General features: G+C 38.5%; 2 protein-coding genes across 5 annotated transcripts; both read right to left on the bottom strand.

Annotated features, from left to right (window-relative positions):
• Positions 1-144: 144 nt before the first annotated feature.
• fcer1gl (Fc receptor, IgE, high affinity I, gamma polypeptide like) lies at positions 145-5,009 on the bottom strand. 4 transcript variants are annotated; one of them, XM_084733076.1, is made up of 5 exons: positions 4,828-5,009; positions 4,504-4,705; positions 2,778-2,816; positions 2,218-2,329; positions 145-441 (listed from the first exon to the last, which is right to left on the bottom strand). In XM_084733076.1, exons 2-5 carry the CDS (start codon positions 4,636-4,638, stop codon positions 419-421), a joined length of 309 nt encoding a protein of 102 aa, XP_084589202.1. In that variant the 5' UTR covers positions 4,639-4,705; positions 4,828-5,009; the 3' UTR covers positions 145-418. The 4 variants fall into 4 exon arrangements, with proteins under 4 accessions (XP_084589202.1, XP_084589204.1, XP_084589201.1 ...); XM_084733078.1 differs by having other exon boundaries at positions 4,504-4,595; positions 4,828-5,000; XM_084733075.1 differs by having other exon boundaries at positions 4,504-4,595; positions 4,768-4,965.
• A 3,916-nt stretch (positions 5,010-8,925) lies between these two features.
• Positions 8,926-15,879, bottom strand: LOC146318001 (vang-like protein 2). The gene is made up of 7 exons (XM_084731886.1): positions 15,594-15,879; positions 15,257-15,380; positions 14,088-14,695; positions 11,612-11,745; positions 11,204-11,339; positions 10,828-11,071; positions 8,926-10,049 (listed from the first exon to the last, which is right to left on the bottom strand). The coding sequence occupies exons 1-7, from the start codon at positions 15,662-15,664 to the stop codon at positions 9,789-9,791; spliced, it is 1,578 nt and encodes a 525-aa protein (XP_084588012.1). The 5' UTR covers positions 15,665-15,879; the 3' UTR covers positions 8,926-9,788.
• Positions 15,880-18,782: the final 2,903 nt, after the last annotated feature.

The following is an 18,782-nucleotide window of genomic DNA, read 5'->3' as shown; positions in this document are numbered from 1 at the left end:
AGATGAAGTTAACACTCATGCTGTCTCACATAAAATTAAGCAATTTACCAAAAAGGAACACGTGAACAGAAACAAAAGATAAACTAACTTCTGTTTTCTCAGTAACTTCTCTAAAACCAGCTGAGAAACAGAGCGACATGCAGCTGGAACACACAGACAGAGCCTTTATTAGCAAACTGTTAAATTAATTTAAACATTTCATGCATGCATGACACTAAGTTAAGAAATAAAAGTAGCAAATAAAAAGCATTTTTTTTTTTTTACAAAAAAGGGGCAGACAACTCTATGGACATGCTCACCAACTTAATATACAATACAAAGCTTCACAAGATTTGATTTCTGTGCTCAGCATCCTCTGCACAAAATCTTCTTTCATCACACGATGGGCTTTTTGTCCATTCTGATGGTCTCGTAGGTATCAGTACTGTGAGACGTCAGGCCCTGCAGCACACGGACATGGAAACAGTGACAAGTAAAAATGCATTTCTATGAGACAATGTGGTGAGTATTTCCTGCACACAGTCTAAGTGTGACTTTTTTTTCTCACTAGGGAGTCATAGAAGTGCCCTAAAAACAAGAATAAATCACTGAGGAAATATAAAAACAAATGACTAAATATAAAATAATTATTAAAAGCATTTTCATTTATTTTGATATTTTGATTATTTGATTTTTATTTGTTCCTTTATTTCTGTATATATTTAGAAAAATATACATTTATTTCTTGGCATATTGTTTATTTTAGATAATTTTTTCTGTGTATTTATTAAATATTTTGTTGTTACTTATCTAGAATTATATATACATTATTTTTTTCCCTGTTGTTTTTGCTGGCATGAACACAGGACCTAGGAAACCTTGGTATTTCACCCGGGGGCGGCGCTTTACGTCCTGCGTCACACACAGCGGTGTGTGCCCTTGATGTGTATTCCTGTGAGCTTTGAGTTATCTCTGCACATTCTAGATAAACTAGCAAAACCACAACATAAAAAGTTGTTTATTATCGTGAACTTTGCCTTAAGCCCGATGTTAAACCTACAGGAAACCTCACATGTAGCTGTACCTTCAAACAGACTTCTACCTCCCAGAACTAAATAGTGCTGCGTGTGTGTATTTTTAAGTTTAGTTTGACTAATTTTTCAAGCTTTAGAAATAAACATAGCTTATTATTTGGCATTCAGTCTAACTTTTTATAAAGTACTCAGTGGGAGTCCCACATAAACACATGAATCCTGCAGGAATTTCTGCCTAAAACCAGTTAAAACTGGATTTTAAGGAGTCAGTTTTGCCAGCACTGATCTTAGATCTTAGCAGGTACATAGATGTTATATGTTACCCTTGTGGGTACACATGCTGCTAACTTTGCCATTTATAATCTAGCGATTGTATATTTATTACTGTAATTTGCAGAGGCATTGGTAACTTGGTCACTTAAAAATATACTAATTGTATTTCATATTTTATATTGTATTCTGACCGTGCAGTATTTACTGGTAGCCCAGTCACTTTGTAAGGTTGTTATGGTATATTTTGTATTATATTTTGTACCATGTACTTACTATTTTTTATTATGAAAGGTACCTGCACTGGTAACCTGGTCACGTTATAAGGTAGTTATAACGTAGTAATAGTTGTGTATTTCATATTGTATTTTCTACTGTACAGTGTGTTTTTGTTGCTTCTATTATGGTAGGCTCTTGGATCCGTGTTGTACACTGAATTCTTGTTTGTTGCGTCCACTTGTTTTGTGTAGGATTACAGGTGGAAATTAGTGTTTTGCTAAATCTGGTGCAACCATGTTTTCATTTCCTGTAAATGATCAATGTCATTGCACACTGTCCTTTTATAAATCAAATAAATTAACTAAACGAACTGACAGCTTGGCCCTTCAAGGAACAGCAAAAGCAACAGGGAAAAGAATAAGGAAAAATAAAGCGATAAAAGTGCATAAATGACATTATATACATAAAAATAATTTATTAAATGAATTATTAAAAATGAATTAGAAAATTGATAAGTGAACAATTAAAATAAATTCTAATTTTTTTGTTTAATTTGTCTTTATATTTCCACATTTTTAAAATTTACCTCTCTATTCCTCTTTATATTTTCATATTTATTTTCTTATTCCTGGCACTCCTGTGACTCCATATGATTTTGTTCTGACAGCCTAGCAGGTGAATTTAAAAAAAAAAAGTGCAAAACAAAGTCCTTTACCGTCTGCTCTGCGGTAAGCTGTCACTTTTCCATCATGTGCCTTTTTAAATGTCTTTTTAAGCATTAGAATGAAAAGTCTCACCGCATAGATGCCTCCTTCTGCGGGCTGCTTCTGTGGGACGAAAACAGTTCAGAGGAATCATCAAGTGTGCTTCATTTCTTAATAATTTCTTAAAATCTACTTCCTCATTCCTGTCTGTTTCTTTCAAGCTGTGTTTACAGGAGTGGATTACTTTATTCACGCTAAGCCTTCAGGATCAAATCCATGTCATTTTGCATATGTTAACACTTGGCAGGAAGTGGGATTTGACACATTTGTTGTGTGAAGAAAAAACACTGGTGGAAACTGTGAGTGTGTACAGTCTGTGTATAAGTAATGTAGGTCGGTGGTCAGCTCGAGTTTACAGGAAATGATAGAGTGGGCTGGCTTTAAAGCAGAACAATTGCGTTCAAGGGCAAAATACCACTCAATGACGCCAAAGCATTAAAAAGAAACAGCTTTCTCGACACATTTGATGTTTTTTTTTCACAATAATTCAAATACACAACTTTGATTTTACCTCAGGTGGGTTGGCAGGAGGTTTGCTGGCTGGACTCATCTGTGAAAAAAGAATCAAAGAGTACAACTGATCAAATGATTCACATCATATTTGAAATATAAGGTATAAATTAGACTCTAACATATGAGATTTAACTGTACTTAATTCAAGGTTTTTATACTGTAATTTCCATTTCTACAACTTTATACTTCCACTCCACTGCATATCAGAGGCAAATATTGTACTTTTTACTCCACTCCCTACTTCTTAAGTTAGATAAATTCTTAAAAAATCCTTTTGGGTTAGCTGGAAAATGCATCGTCACAAAGCTCAGAAAAGCTCATGACAAGTCGACTATTTCAAGATGTTTGTTTCTCACAGGACAGCGACAATACAAACATACAATGATCTTAAAGGATAAGACACATCGCTGTAGATTAAACTAACCAACATATATAAAGTAGATAAAATTATTACAGCCTTAAACATCTACAGCAGTAAAATACAACACACACATGTTAATGCAGCAGTAATATTAATCCAAAAACCTCAGAAAAAATACTAAAATACTGACACAAAATATAAAGGGAGTCACTCCTAAAACCTTAGTTTAATTTGATAATGCACCAAAACTTTAAAGTTACTTTGAAGTGACCAAGTATTAACTTCACACTTGTGCCGCCTTCAGATGGAACTTCTGAACTTGTTATTCCAAAACGGGAAGTTATTTACATGAACTCATTTAAAGGCCACATCATACTTGTGTAAGTTTATCTTTAAAAATAGCCTCATTTTTGAAATAGGTTGCAAAATAATGAAGTGTCTTTAAGAAAGTTATGGGACAGACTCGTTGAGTTATGATGACTTGATCTGCAACTTGTGTCGTCTCTTTTTTCTTAACTTTGCTGTTGTCCGCTGTTTAATCTTCAATTATTGGTTCATATTACTCTATTAACTCAGAAACTTTTTTTTTTTCCAAAAGGAAGGAAAATTAGAGCTTCTCTGTCGAGCCATCATGAGTAGGCTAACTAGGCTACTAACTTTTTAGCTGGCTCGCAAAAAATATGTTTTGTTGGTTTGTTTCCTAGCTAGCAAACAACAATACTAATTAACTTTTTAGCTCACCAACAAACAACTCATTTTGTTGACTTTTTAGCTAGCTAGTAAACAATGTAATGTTTTGTTAACTTTTTAACTAAGTAACAAAAAAGTATGTTTTACATTTTTTTCTAGCTAGTAAACAGTACCTTTTGTTACGTTTTTGGCTCGTTAGTAAGCAATGTAATGTTTTAACTTTTTAATTAGCTACCAAAAAAACTGTTAAATTAGATCACAAAAATGTAACAGAACAGCAGAAAGTCAACAGCCCCGCCCCTCTTTAATACTTATTAGGTCCCGTCAGCATACAAATAATTTATTTAGCTTAATCCAGGTAAGCAAGCATCTTTATACTGATTTACTCTTTAAACTATACAATTTAATTTCAGTTTACATCAAGAAACTTGGATATAATAAACAGGGATTAGTGTTTAACTTAATCTGGATTAACTTTAAACCTAGTTTTGCTAAACTCTGATGAACTACTCCTAGATTTAATTAATCTTTTTGGTGCAACCCAGCATTAAAATATAGTAAATAACCATATTTTTGTTGGCATTAGAATTCAGAGGAATGTTTGTACAGCAATAAGGAACAGTTGTACACCTTCAACATGGTGGTGTGAACGCGTTGTTCCTGTTTGTCTTACCCTCAGTCGGCAGTACAACACAGTGAGAATGATGCCGTACAAGATGAGAATCCCATCTAGGATGTAACACGTGCTCATGTCTCCAAGGGCCTCTGAAAATGCACAGAAAACATCATCATCGTCTTTCATCTTCATCACCAACTCCAGCAGAAATGTCAAGATGTCCTGATGCTATTTTCATCCACCCACTTCAGTGCTACATCTAAAAAAAAAATAAAAATCAACCCACAAAAGCTCAAAGAAATGACATTTACTGATTCTCACCAGCGCAGGTCGGATTGATCATCAGAAAGGCGCCAAAGAGCAACGTTCGCAACATCTTACCAAGCGGGCTGCCGAGAAGATAAGATGGAAGGTCTGTTTTGTTGCTTTCTTGTCAGCGAGATGCCTTAAAATACAAACTGTGAAGTGCTCTGTGTGAGCAGCAGCAATCAGGAAGTCCGGGGCTCTCTGTCCGTTTTTTTGAAGCTGTGAAACCACACGCCTACCACACGACCATCCTCCTTTCACAGAAGTTCCTCTAAAAGTCTGTGAAAGCACTTTGTCAAATCCAACATTTCTGCACAATTAATGAGAACAAAAACCTTTAAACAGAAAGCAGAAGCAGCCTGTAGCTGTGTCACAAAACCACAGATATCAAAATACAGGTGGTCAGTTTGGTCGCATTCATCTTAAAAAGAAACCGAATCACCTTCCCACTCTCCAGAATAAATGACAAAAACAGGACATACCAGGAATAAATGGTTTAATAATGGAAAAATGCCTAACACACTATACAAGCTACAGTTACCAAAAAGAAGAAAATACAAGACAAATCTACAATTCTTTTTTTACAAGCCACTTGTTTTTAAAAAGTAAAAACATTCAGAAAATTGCATCATCATAACTTAGGCACCTTCAAAATGATAGAAAACAAGTTATTATAAAAATTTTTGGAGCCCGAAATAACTCTAGCATGCATTTTCTTTAAAAAAAAAAAAAAAATCTGCATTTTGACCACTCGGATGAAATGTCGTACCCATCGGACCTTTTTTAGAAACGAAAAGGGATTTTTTTTTTTAAAGCAAGAGTTCACCCAGAAATAAATAATACATATTTTCCCCCTGACTTTTAGCCAAATTTAATGATTTCTTATAACGTTTTTGGTGTGAGTTGCCAAGTTTTTGAGATATTGGCTGTAGATATGTCTGCGTTCTCTCAAATGTAACAGAAAAAATATATATAAAAAAAAAAAAATCAAAAGCAGCGTCTCTTTCCAAAAAACATAACCTGGTTACTCAAGATAATCTGCAGACCTTTTTGTGAGCAGTTTCATGTAAGAACTACTTTCTTTTCTACTAGAAAAAAAGTGTAAGTGGGGTGCTTTGGACACCAAAAGCCGAGTGCTATTTAGTCCCATTATTTTGGAGAAAGCCGATATCTCCAAAACTCTGCAACTCACACCAAAATTATCTCAGATAAATGGATAGAAAGCAGTACAGATAAGAGGTAAAATACGTACTTCTGATTTTGGGGTTAACTGTCCCTTTAAACCATGTTCTCACTGGAAAGAAAAAGTCAGTTGTGTTGTGGCTCAACATACTGCAGGTAGATACAACAGAGGGGCTCAAGTCTCAACAGCGTTACAGTAAAGGTTTTAGGGACCTGGATGAAGACAGAGTCAGTGTGAGGACAGATGCTGCATCCTCCTCCACATCTGGAGAGTAAGTAAGTAAGGCTGTCGGATGGAGGCAGCATGTTTCACTGTGCTCGTTTCAGCTCATGGCACAAGGCGAGGCGGTGATACGCTACTTCTGCAGATGAGTTGCAGAGAGGAGTTACAATCACACGTCTGGTTTGGGATTTTTTGTTTAAAATGCATTAAAAAAAACAAAAAAAAAACAACACAAAGGTCAGCTGATAGTTTCACTACAGCTGCCTAATCGGGACTGAATGCATTAAAAAGCCTGGAATAGACCACATGGACCCCGTTTACATCTGGAATTATCATGTGATCTGCATCTGGATACTGACATCTGAACATGGGCCTTTGCATTTACACCTGGTGTTAATAAGTGTTCCTTTTGGCTCAATTCTGCGTTGTGATTGGATGTAAACATGCAAATTTGGAATTGGAGCTCAGGCACTTGTCAACAAACATTGTGTTTAAGGGCAAGAAAACAAACAATCTGAACCCAAGGGCTAAATTACTTGTTGTCTCATGGCATGACAAAGACACTGATATCTCCATCTTAGACTTGCACAGCCGTTCTTGATAAAGGTTGATTGAAAAAAAAGTGTATTTACAGCAGAGACTGTGGAAATAAACAGGGTGCAGAATTAACTTTTTTGACTACTGGTCACATGGCTAATAGATGTTCAAATTTTACCTTATTTCTTTGGCTGGTGAGTAAAATAAATCTACCACCAACTTATATCAATTGCATTCGGGCTGGTGGATGGTGTTAAATTTGCGCTCTGCAAGGAAGTCAGAGAGACTGTTGTCAGTAAACCAAAACTAAAAATGTCTCAGATCAGATAAATGTTGCCATGTGATATAAGTGTGGTCATACATGAGGTGGAGAATGTAACCCTAGTCTCTCTTAGGAGTTCAAAGATGGCCTCCTCCTTTTCCTCCACTGAAATCAGGTCAGTAACAACAACTATGCCATCGCGATCATGACCGAGTAAGGCCCCGACGTGTGTCTGAGGGCTTCAGAGATAAGGCACCTCAGTGTTGGGTTCAGAATACTGAAATCAGCTTCCTTTCAACTTTTTGACCTGCCGTTGTTGTTGAAATGTGCAGACAGACCTGGCAGACATCCAGTCACAATGCAATCAAACTGATCGAGTGAATGCATTCATCCTTTGATACATGTTGCATCAGAGGATAAATCTGGTCATATTCTAGATTTTTCTTGTTCTAAATAAATCCAATGAAAAGATACAAACAATGGACAAACCCCTACAAGTATTGACTGTGTGTAAACTGATATAAAACTATAAAAAAACACAGCTCAGTGAATCACTGTTGCACTTGGTGACAAGTTCCTTCATTCTGAACACACACACACACACACACACACACACACACACGCACACGCACACACACACACGTTCATCTTAAATTAATCACACAAACACCTCCTGCTGCCATAAATACTCACTAGGTGTGGATTAGTCAGTGGCTTAAATTAGGGCCCAGAAAAAGTGTTATTTACTCTTGCTATAGAAGGTGTTTGCTAAAAACTACTTTAGTAGGAATGAAACTATCAAGAAATGTACTTATTGTTGGTTTTCTGGTCTTTTCAGGGGATTTGTTGACAGTTGACCCTTCTTAACTCCTTCTCCTTTTTGCTCTTTGCTCCGATAACAGCTGAGCAAACTTGATACCTTGGTCAACTTTTTCTGTTCATGTTTCCTGTACTTAGATATGTTGTGTGCTCGGCTTATCAATGATGAAGAGAAAACCAAATTCTGAAGATGGTTAAAATATGATGTTGGGGGACCCGTAAAAGTGATATATTCACATCTTAAGTTGGCTCATGTCAGAAAAAAGCTAGGTAATTATCTAGCTAACAGTTGATGAAGATTAACTAGCTAGTTAGCTAGCATTTTGCTAACATTAGCTATCAGATGTAACTGCTATCATGTGACTGATTTATATTAGCTAGCTAGCATTTTGCTAATAGGAATGCCTCAATTCGATTTGACTTTCTATTTCAAGGTCACGACTTAATTTAAACTTGTTTTTCCTTTCTTCTTAAAATGAAGTTTTCATGGTATCAATTGTGACATAAAGGCCGCTAAGCAACACTGTGACGTCTCTGAAGGATCTCTGATTCTGGCTTTCATTTCGATTACTGAAACTGAAAGTTCATTTCAGTAAAAACTTGATTTAATATTGAAATTTTGACACCCCTTTTATACTAGCTATGAGATATAAATGGCTAACTAACAATTGATGTATATTAGCAAGTTAGCTAACGTTTTGCCAACATCAGCGAACTGCTACTATATGTCGCTTTTACAGGTCTCCCAGCACCATCTTTTAACCATCTTCAAAATATATTTTTCTTTTCAACATAGACAAACCTAGCACATAGCAAATCTGAGTACAGGGAGCAAAAATTTTCCCCAAAGTCGTAGGAAATCCTGAAGCACCCGACTGTGACTCTGACTGGCAGGTACTTGTTGCCTTCGTTGGTTTGGTTTGTGTGGGTTCTGGCATGAGGAGTGAGATTGATTAGGGTTAGGATAAGCCAATCAGAGGCAGAGTAGGGTGGGTCTTTCCTTCGCCGTCTTGGGGGGAAAAAAAGTATTGCATGCAGGAAAGAGGAAAGGAGGGGCAGGTCCCGTCTGGCACCAGGCTTGTTCAACTGTTATTGGAGCACAGAGCGAAGAGGGGCGTGACTTAGGATTAGTCAATATGAACACCAGGAATATGCATAAACATCTTTATCCAGAAAAAAATGTCCAGATTGAGTCTTAATAACAGATGTAAACGAGGTCTTTGTTTAGTCTTCTTGCTAAAACTGTAAAATTAATAGTAAAGATGCCAGTGTAGAATAAAACAAAAGCTGCATATTTAAACAATCATGAATTTACAGAGTCTGGAGTAGCAACAACTGAGGAATGTACTTCCATTTTTCTTTACAGTCAGATAAAAAAAAAAAAGACATTTTGGCCTTCAGGCCTAAGAAAAGCCACATGTTAATTCAATGCACATAATAATGCTACATTCTGTAAGTAAAAAAAAAAGTCACACCCTTTAATATAAAAACAGTCCTTGTCATCTCAAACAAAACATTACACTGACAGGGAACCAGAAGGCAGTGGTACACCGGTGTTGCAGTCGGAGCCAGGCTCCAGTTGGTCTGTTTTTAAGACACACGAAAGAGGAAGTGACAGGTGTGATGTAATCCTCCTCTTCTGGCGTGCATGTGTTGAGTCAGCACAGTAAAGTAGTCCAGTGGTTACAGCAATAGAAGAGGCAAAAAGAGAAAAAGTCCCCTTTAGAAAAGAAGTTTGTGTTTTTACAGCATGTTGCAAAGACCTCACAACACAGAAAAAGAAGAAGTCAAGGCATCGGTTTGATTCCAACAATCGCTGAGCTGATCACAGTTTGATATCAGGATCATGAAACAGGAAGGAGGATTCACACCCTCCTCTCCTTTGAACGGTTTCTTTGTCACAGACAGGGGCCAATGATTGGATGGGAGAGGACCTCCACACGTCCTGCCACAAGCAGCAGGAGTGAGTGCGAATAGAGAAGACAGCGTGGGGGGACAAAAAGGCAGCCGTCCTCACACCGAGGTCTCCGACTGCAGCCTCATGACGAACTTGTGGCTCTTCGGGTCGATGAACTCCTCCCCAAGCCGCAGGAAGGGGAGCGGCGTCACCATGACAACCAGGGAGAAGTCCAGACGTCGCAGGGAGAAGACCAGACCCTGACGCAGGGCTGAGGTCACAGGCTCCTCGCTCACTAGAGTCCACTGGCGCCCTCTGCCGTTCTGCTGCTGGTACTGCATGGTGGGGCCTGGGGTGAGGTAACGCTCCAGGAAAGCCTGACAGGGAAGATGGAGAAGGTTTATTACCAAGGAAACAAAACATTTTAATAAAGTAAAGTTGCTGTGATTTATATAAATACATTCTCTCTTTTTGTTCAATATTTTAATCATTTTATATTGTTTACTTTAGTTGTTGTCATATAACCACTTTTCCTTAATGCTGTATAATTTTAACACTCTTTTAAAAAAATTTTTGGTCATTGTTTGTCTTCTATTATTATTATTTTATACTATTGTGTTAGATATTCATGATTGGTGATTATGACAGCATTTCGGTTAAATTGTGTGGCACATTTTGTGTTGCCTAGCTTGTGTTTTTGTCTGTAACTCAATGTTATTCCTACCTAGCTTGAATATAACGCTCCTAAAAAAAAACAAAAAACATTTTTAATCCTGGTCAAATAATATATGGTGAATTAGTTCCTAACAGAAGGAAGATTCTGATCACACCAAAAGATAATATAATTTGAAAAGAAGCCCTGTGGAGTTTTCTTGTAAAGAAACAATGTTGAGGTTCACATACATTCATTCATTCATTACTCACTAAGGTCTAATTTAAAATAAACTGAATATGTAATCAGTCTTAAAACACACAGCATGTGTAATTTGTGCGTGAATAATGTAAATTCCTCAAACTGCAGAATGTAACATTCCCAAAAATCACATTAAGGACCTTGGTGTCCTCAAGAGCAGCAACAGCCCTGCTTTCTGTGATCAGTTGGGCTACTTGGTTAGATAAAAGTCGAGTTAAGTTCAGGTTTTGTTAATCTTGTACCTTGGGAGTCATGTTGTGTGTGATGCAGAACTGCAGGTGTGTGAGGATGCTCTCCATGCTGTGGAACGCCTGCTGCCGTGTGGTTCTCAGGTATTTCTGCATGGCCCGGGCCATCGGGGCGAAGATGGCCTGAGCCGCCTCCCGAGGATCCATCACCTCCCGAGGATGTTTGGGGGACGAGGCGACCTCGTCTTCATGGAGACGCTTGATGTGCGTGAAGGCCTCTTCCACCGCCACAACCAACCTGACGGGTCATTACAGACATTGTCAGCTATATAGTTATTTATCAACAGAATCTGTATTCAAATTCACATCACAGTGAATCCCAGCTGTCAGATCACACCAGGTATTTGTTAGACAGGAATATGTATCTGACCTAGCCTTGCGTTTGCGGATCCTGCGATCCATCTCAGCCTCCTCATAGTAGAACTCATTGTGGGAGTTATCTCTCCTCCGGGCGGCGGCTGCGATCATGGCCCGGGACTGACCCGTGGAGTTGTTGGTAGTGTTTTCTACAAGATGACACATGCAGAGGGAGGAATGAGCAGAGTGCGTGTCAGGTATTTAGCTGATGTTCACATTCAAGTGAGAGCAAGAATAAAATAGGGCAGTAGGGCGGGAGCAAGGTGGAGTCGTTTCAGGTTGTAAAATTAGCCTCATGCAGACGAGAAGAAAGCTGCTTTAACCTCAGTGTGTGTCAGTGAATATGTCATCTGATTCTGAAAAAAAGGCAGAGTTATGGATTATAAACCAAATGTCAGAGGCGTGATAGGCCTGTATTTACCATCCAGTGAGTAAACTTTGAAGCCGGTCATCTTCTTGGACAGGATGGACTTGGGTAGGTTGAGCAGGGCCGGGTTGTAGACAGGGAAGTCACTGTAATAACGGTCCAACACCCAGACAGCTGCCCGCTGGATACTGAAACACAGCAGCGTGTCAGTCATCAGTGCCACAGTAAGTACACGTCTAACATCAGCTGCTGACTGGCTATAAGGACAGACTATAACCTGTATACACGCATCTATGATAATAACAGTTAATAATATTACAGTACAAATCCCAAATCAGGTTATTCTTGTATCAAAGAGTGAACTGAAATGTGATTTATTTCTGCTCAGATGTTGTGCTCACTAATAGAAAAAAGTCTGACAGGTTTGTAAACCCACTCACACATTCGATTAATTTGTTGCATTTGATTAATCCAAATACAAATAGGCTTGGATGGTAAATAAAAAGATAAAACTATATAACTAGATATGGAATCAATAAAATATTGGCACATACAACTTTTTTTGAGAGCCAGCCAAATGATGTGCTGATATCCATGGCAACAAGTGCCTTTGTGTCATATAGCAAGAATCTATGGAATAGGGGCACTTATTTTCTATATATTCTTTTATTTAGTATTAAGTTTAACTATTTAAACCCATCAATACTTAACTGCATTTTAGACACAAATCATTGTAAGCTGGACAATGTCGTATATCCTACAATGACTTCTGTCACCAGCTTTTAACAATGCAGTTTTTTCACATTAACACCGTCACATACCGTATACCCCAGAGAAATGTCAGGAAGGTATGAAGAACTCAAAAAAAAATAGATAATGCCCAAGGCTAGTACAAATCTGGATCTATAATATTGCATCTCTAACTCTTATTTACAGTATTGAGGCCACTGCTCCAGGGTCCTTGATGTCAACAGGCCCCAAAATCTCATCTGTCAACAGGTTTTTGCTCATTCAAAGGGTAATTTGGATTATTTAAAGTGGGGTTGTAAGAGGTATTTATCCATGGTCAGTGTGTTGCCTACAGTTGATGGCAGTCAACACGCCCCCAGTCTGGAGAAGCAGCAGGAGTACTGGTGTAGGAAGATAAGCAATGGACTGCTGTGGACAGGGTCGGCAGCAAAACATCTTTTAGCCACCCCCCAAAAAAAAATCAAAGTGTATGCTATATTTGTTTATATTTCACCACTTCACCTTGCTGCTACACAGCCTTTTCCAACAGGAAACCACAGTTATATGAGCTAAATATCACTCTTCCCAATTCAACCAAAATCAGTAATTTTACATTGCAGTACACAGAAGATCACACAGGAGTTGTTGGACTACCGCTGCCTTGGGCGGTTAGTTTTTTATGTTACTGCGTACTTTGGTGTTTTAAAGCTAGTTTGGATTCACAAAAGTCCTCCAATAACACAAAAAGACTTCAACTCCTGTGTTGTGCAAAGTAAAACTACTGTTTTTACCAATGGCTTTGGAGAAAGCGATATTTGGCTGACATTTCAGCGGTTTCCTGTCAGAAAAGGCTGCATAAGGGCAAGATATTGTTAACATACTGAACACTTAAACTGACATTGATTTTTGTAAGTGGACAAAATGTGTTTTCTTGCTGCTCCTGTCCACTGCAGTTCATTACTTATCTTCCATGCTGGTAATGCATCCCCAAACCGGGGGCGTGTAAACCTCCATCTACTGTAGATGTAATTTACAGACTATTGAAAAGTACCTCATACAAATCTAATTCAAATAAACCAGACTGTCCCGTATGCATATGCATATGAATATGCATTACTAAGGGTAAGAAAAAATCTCCAAAAGAATCTCCAAAGAATCATGATTCTTATTTTCACAATTCCTGAATCAAATTTTAAATGCATATATAAAATTAGCACTTAGTCTGTTAGCTCGATGCTAATATATAATGGGATATATTAGCATTGTGGTAATATAAATGTAAAAAACTGATATATTTTTCTTATGGTTTTACATAAGACAACATGTGTACGCATACTTTCTGGGATACATTTCCTCTGTGGGAAAAAACTAATGGCTGCTGACTTCAGATTTTTACACAGTCTGTTACTCTGCAGGTTCAACACTACAAGCTGACCAGCTACAGCAACCTAAACAGGCCAAACTCAAACTTACTTGTTAACCTTTCATCTGAATAATTTTTATGACGCTATAATAACATTAAAATTCTAAACACATGCGCCTTTACCAGTACGATCATATGTAGTCCTATGCTGTCAAGAACAGACAACTGTAGTCTGAAAACATACATTTACATTTTATAAATCAATCAACCTATCTTGAAAATAACTGGCAAAATTAGTTGACAGTGAAGATGGTTTGTTAGTTGACACCCTGACAGATATGAAATCCTTTTAATGATCTCTACTTTCATCTTTGTTTCGTATCAAAAACGTTAAGAACTCCGAAGCAAATTCATCCTGATGCTTGTCATCTCACTGACCTGAGGTGGCCCACATTGTAGAATTTGCTGGCTCCGTCCGTGCTCCGGACCACCTTGAGACAAAATGCCGGCTGCAGGTGTCGGACTTCCAGCAGCACCAGGGCCAGGTACTGTATGAAGAGCAGGGCGTCCACCAGCGAGGCAGCGTACTCCACAATCCCCCTGTAATCCCTCTCCCGGGGCTCCAGCACCCGCACACCATAGAACAACCAGTACGACGCCACGAACAGGAACACCAGCACCATCAACAGGCAGCGGAAGACAAAGAAACGGGGGAGCGTGGCCCGAGGGGGCCGGAGGAACAGCGCCCAGGAGGAGATGAGCAGGACCAGGAGCTTGAAGGCCAGAGAAACATAGAGGCCTTCACAGGGCGTGCCGCAGGGCTCGAGGCCGTCACGCCACAGGACCTGCGGGAGGATGAGGAAGGCTAAAGGCGTGACCAGGGCAAAGAAGCTCAGGCAGCCTCCCAGAGCCGGGCCGATGAAGCGCTTGCACTCCAGAGGAGTCGACTCCTCCAAATCTTTGGTGACACGGGTCAGGTCCTCGTTAGAGATGCTGTGTTCGGAGGTGCCGGTGACAACCGTGGTCGTCTCCCCCCAGTTATCATCCTGGTAGACAAAGAAGAGGGTATGAAGAGTCGTGTGTGCTTCAGATTCATTTTCACCATCTTTAAAACCTATACAATAACAATAAATACTAAAAACAAGGACCGAAGAGTTTATTTTTAAAAAGTAAGAAATGAAAATGAAGAAATCTTATTATCTGAGTTTTTCTGCAGGTTCACCAAAATATGTTTGCTTATTTTTAGGGCTGTACCAAAACAAGCTGCAATGATAGCTGATTTATTGATTAGTTGATTGAAAGACAACTAATCACCAACTATTTTGATAACTGATTAACTGTTACAGTAATTTTTCATGTAAAAATGTCAAACATTTGCTGGTTCCAGAAAATTATTTTAACATAGCAATACAATTTCTAATACGACAAACCTGTAAATTACAGTTTATGATCTGTAAAGTACCAAAACAAAGAATTCATAAAGAAATAAGTGCCTTTGGAACAACTACTGTAATTCCAGCAAATATCCAGAGGTATCAGTGGAGGTCATTATTAATAAGAATGGCTTTAAAATGAACAAACTTTGCACAGACAGCAGTGTAACTGACCCTGTCATCTCCGCGGGTCGACTCTGCATCCAGCAGCGGCTCTCCAGGAGTCTGGATGGTGACCGATTTGTCTCCACGACTGCTGCTGTCTCGACTCTTTGAGCGGTGTCGATCCCTCCGATCCCTGGAAGACAAACAACACAACAGCACACAGGATTAGTGGATGTGCAGTACCCCTTTGCACCCCTAATGAGCCAGTTTTAGATATCTTTTCGTCCAGCCTTTTGCTCAGTTAATCTCTTTTTTTCTCTTCTTAGCTTTATATATCCTTTTCGATGTCTTTGCCTCTGCCATTACGTCTGTGCTAAGAATACCAAGTGACCTGTGTTAGATCTACCTGTGCTTGCGGGAGCTTCTGGAGTGGGAGGATTTGTATGAGTAGCCCGAGTACTGCGACTCGTTGTCCATGTCTCGGGTCGGCGGTGAGCGGGCTTTACGAGCCCCGCCTCCTCCTCCTCCCCCCGTGCCGCGCTGCTCGCAGACTCCTCCCAGCTGGCTCTTGCGCTCGGAGATGGACTTGGTGGAGAGAGCGAGGGGCAGCTTGAGCAGGTCAACCTTACTCCTGAGGGAATCTATCTTGGAGGCCGATGAGGAGGGAGTAGGAGAAGGGAGGTGGGGGTAGAGTGGGGGAGAAGGCTACAGAGAAGAGGAGAAGAGGGGTGGGAGAGGATGGTGGGTAGGAGAGTCACAGTGGGGGGAGAGCTGAGGTGGCTGAGATCTGAAAGAGACGAGTAAAGAGAAGGATGGTTAAAACTCTGAAATACTTTAAAGATTTCACATCTGTGATTCACACACAACTGTCCACATTTTTCTCTGTTCTGAATTATGATGCATTGAAACCCACTCACACACAAACACTCATCAGCCATAAATTATACATAATGTGAATGAACATCACTAAAAAGCTGCCTGCTTTGTGTCTCTAACACACCAGTGTTATTATTTATTAAGTACTATTATTGCATTGCTGATTCATCTGTCGATTATTTTTATGAGATATATTTATGAGAAGGTCAATATCTCCAAACCTCAGCAACTCACACTAAAACAGTCTAGAGAGATAAATAGCACTACATGTAGGAAGAATTTTTTTTTTTTTTTTTATATTGGGGTGAACTGTACCTTTAAGTGAACTGGTATTTCTTCCAGCCACTCTTGATGAGTTTCCTGCCTCAGGTTTCTTACAGCTATCACAGCAGACTATCTAGACGGATGTCTATTCTGAACTTCCTTTTGGTATTATGCACCGTGGTTTGGGATCATCTACACGATAAACAGAATTGAGAAACACTGCCTTCATATCAGGGACTCAAACAGCTCATTTAAAAAGTTAAATAAATAATGTAATTATTTAAAACTTGGCGATGAAACCTCTTAAAGAATTAGCGCAATCCTCCTACTAGAATCACTTCTCTTCACTGAGGGGTTTTGCTGCACCAGCCTGACTTCTTCTGACCACTGAACCAGTTCACTGACTCTATTCTGTTACATTATGTTTTAGTATTTGCTGTATCATTATCCTGTAATCATCACTTGTGGCTACAGTGGCCCCCTGTTCAGGAAAAGTCACATAGGCTACTTTTCTTCTTTAGATAAACTTAAATCTTTGAGTTTTAGAAACTCCCCCAAGGTGTAAAAAATGTATTTTAAATAAAAAATAAATGAATTCAAGTGAATATTAATGTTAAAACTTTTAATGTTTGCAATTAAAACAATTACATTTACTGGCCCCAGAATCATGACAAAACAGGTTCACAGCTCACTGTGAACAAATTTTAAAATACTTTTTTTGAGTTTCTAAAATTGAAATATTCAGGTTTATCTAAAGACGAAAAGTAAATCATCTCAACTAAAGATTATAGATTATTTAGAGTTTATGTCAAAACATTGAGTTGGGCTCAAAACTCTAAAATCTCTTGTTGTATGTTGCCTTGAAATTTGTCTCAGATATTTATTCTTTTATTTTTTTTTTACAGTTTTAAGTGATTCTTTCATTTACCATCTGTAAAATGACATAGCCTGTAAATCAAATTAGAGAAGAAGTTTTAATATTTCATTGTTTTGTTGCTGACATTTGTGTCAAATGGGTAAAAAGGCTGAAGTGATAAAATAAGTTTGTTGTATTATAGATATGAATATTGGTACTTTAACAAAATATTAACACAAGATTTTCAACTTTTTAAATTTTTTCTTAACCAATAGTTGAAAATGTTAACAAGTGCATGTTTCTCTCATCTTAAGTTTATGTTTCCTTATTGAACTAATGCCTCTGCCAGACAAAACAATGACAAATTAGACTCAATTATTGCCATTTCTAGACTATTAATTAATTATCAATCAATAATTTTTTCATTATTCTTAACAGCAATTAATCAATTCATGATTAATCATTAACATCCCTAATTAACACAGTGAGATTTCTGATAAATAATCATCAGTAATGTGGATATAATGACTAAGTTAGTAAAGGCAAATAATAGAACAGCTAGAACAGTCTGGTAAGTTCAGAAAATTACATCACTGTAATAAAAAAAAACAGGAAAAGACAACACTTATGTCATATCAGGTTATCCAAAATCTATATGATATCTAGTCTTATGTCACAATATGCTATGCTATGCTGTGCTATGCTATGCTATGATATATTGCCCAGCCATAGCAGATCAAGCAATAATGAAAATCATAATCATACTTAGTTCTTAGCTCTAAAACAGAGAACAAATACAAAATCCTTATATTTCCTTTAGGGAATAAAAAAATCAAATAATCTGCTCATTGTTTCAGCTCCGGTTTACGTGGAATATTTTGATATAATCACAATGATCTAAATGTTTCCAAACTGAACATAATTGTGAAAAAAAGATCATGATCACGTGTGAAAATATTCCAATTAGAACAATCAGCACGGAAAAAAGTCCCTCAGAGTCCACGAGGATCAGTATCTGGTTTCAGGAGGGTGTGTCAGTCAGTTTGATTGTATAAATACAATGTAAAATGACCCTTCAAATTAAGAGTCCGTGTATGAGGCTGTGACCTCTCACTCTGACACACTGAGCTCTGTGATCTCCACTCCAACTGACACTGACACACATTAACCCTCTAAACGGAGTATTTAGTCTCAGCTCTGTGTCCTTACATCGCGTCTTCCAGGTCTCAGCCGAGGTTAATCATCACACGACTGTATCTCCTCTCACCAAGAAGACAGCTTTAGCCACCGTTAGCTCGCACACAATGGCGGCCATATTGGATTACTGTGTTTTCACAAAACTTGTTTGCCCTCTCCCTCCCTCTCGCCGTCTCACATTCCCTCCCGCACTCCCCTCGTCCCCCGGGAAACAGGGCCTCACCGCTGCCATGGCGATGAAAGAGGGTGTTCAGCTGGAGGGGGATTGGAGGTTGACAGTTGCTGTGGAAACCTGACCTTACGCCGCCCTCTGCCACTCTGTTCTCCACGCTGCCGAAAAATCGCCAAAATAAAAGTGTTGGCATGACGGATGTTGGACTGTCATATGCTGGTTAATTGATA

The sequence above is a fragment of the Lutjanus erythropterus genome, chromosome 12, assembly GCF_056507025.1.
Source record: "Lutjanus erythropterus isolate fLutEry1 chromosome 12, fLutEry1.hap2, whole genome shotgun sequence".
Lineage (NCBI taxonomy): Eukaryota > Metazoa > Chordata > Actinopteri > Lutjaniformes > Lutjanidae > Lutjanus > Lutjanus erythropterus.
Note: the sequence above shows the minus strand (reverse complement) of the source record. Positions and strands in the feature narration are given on the sequence as shown.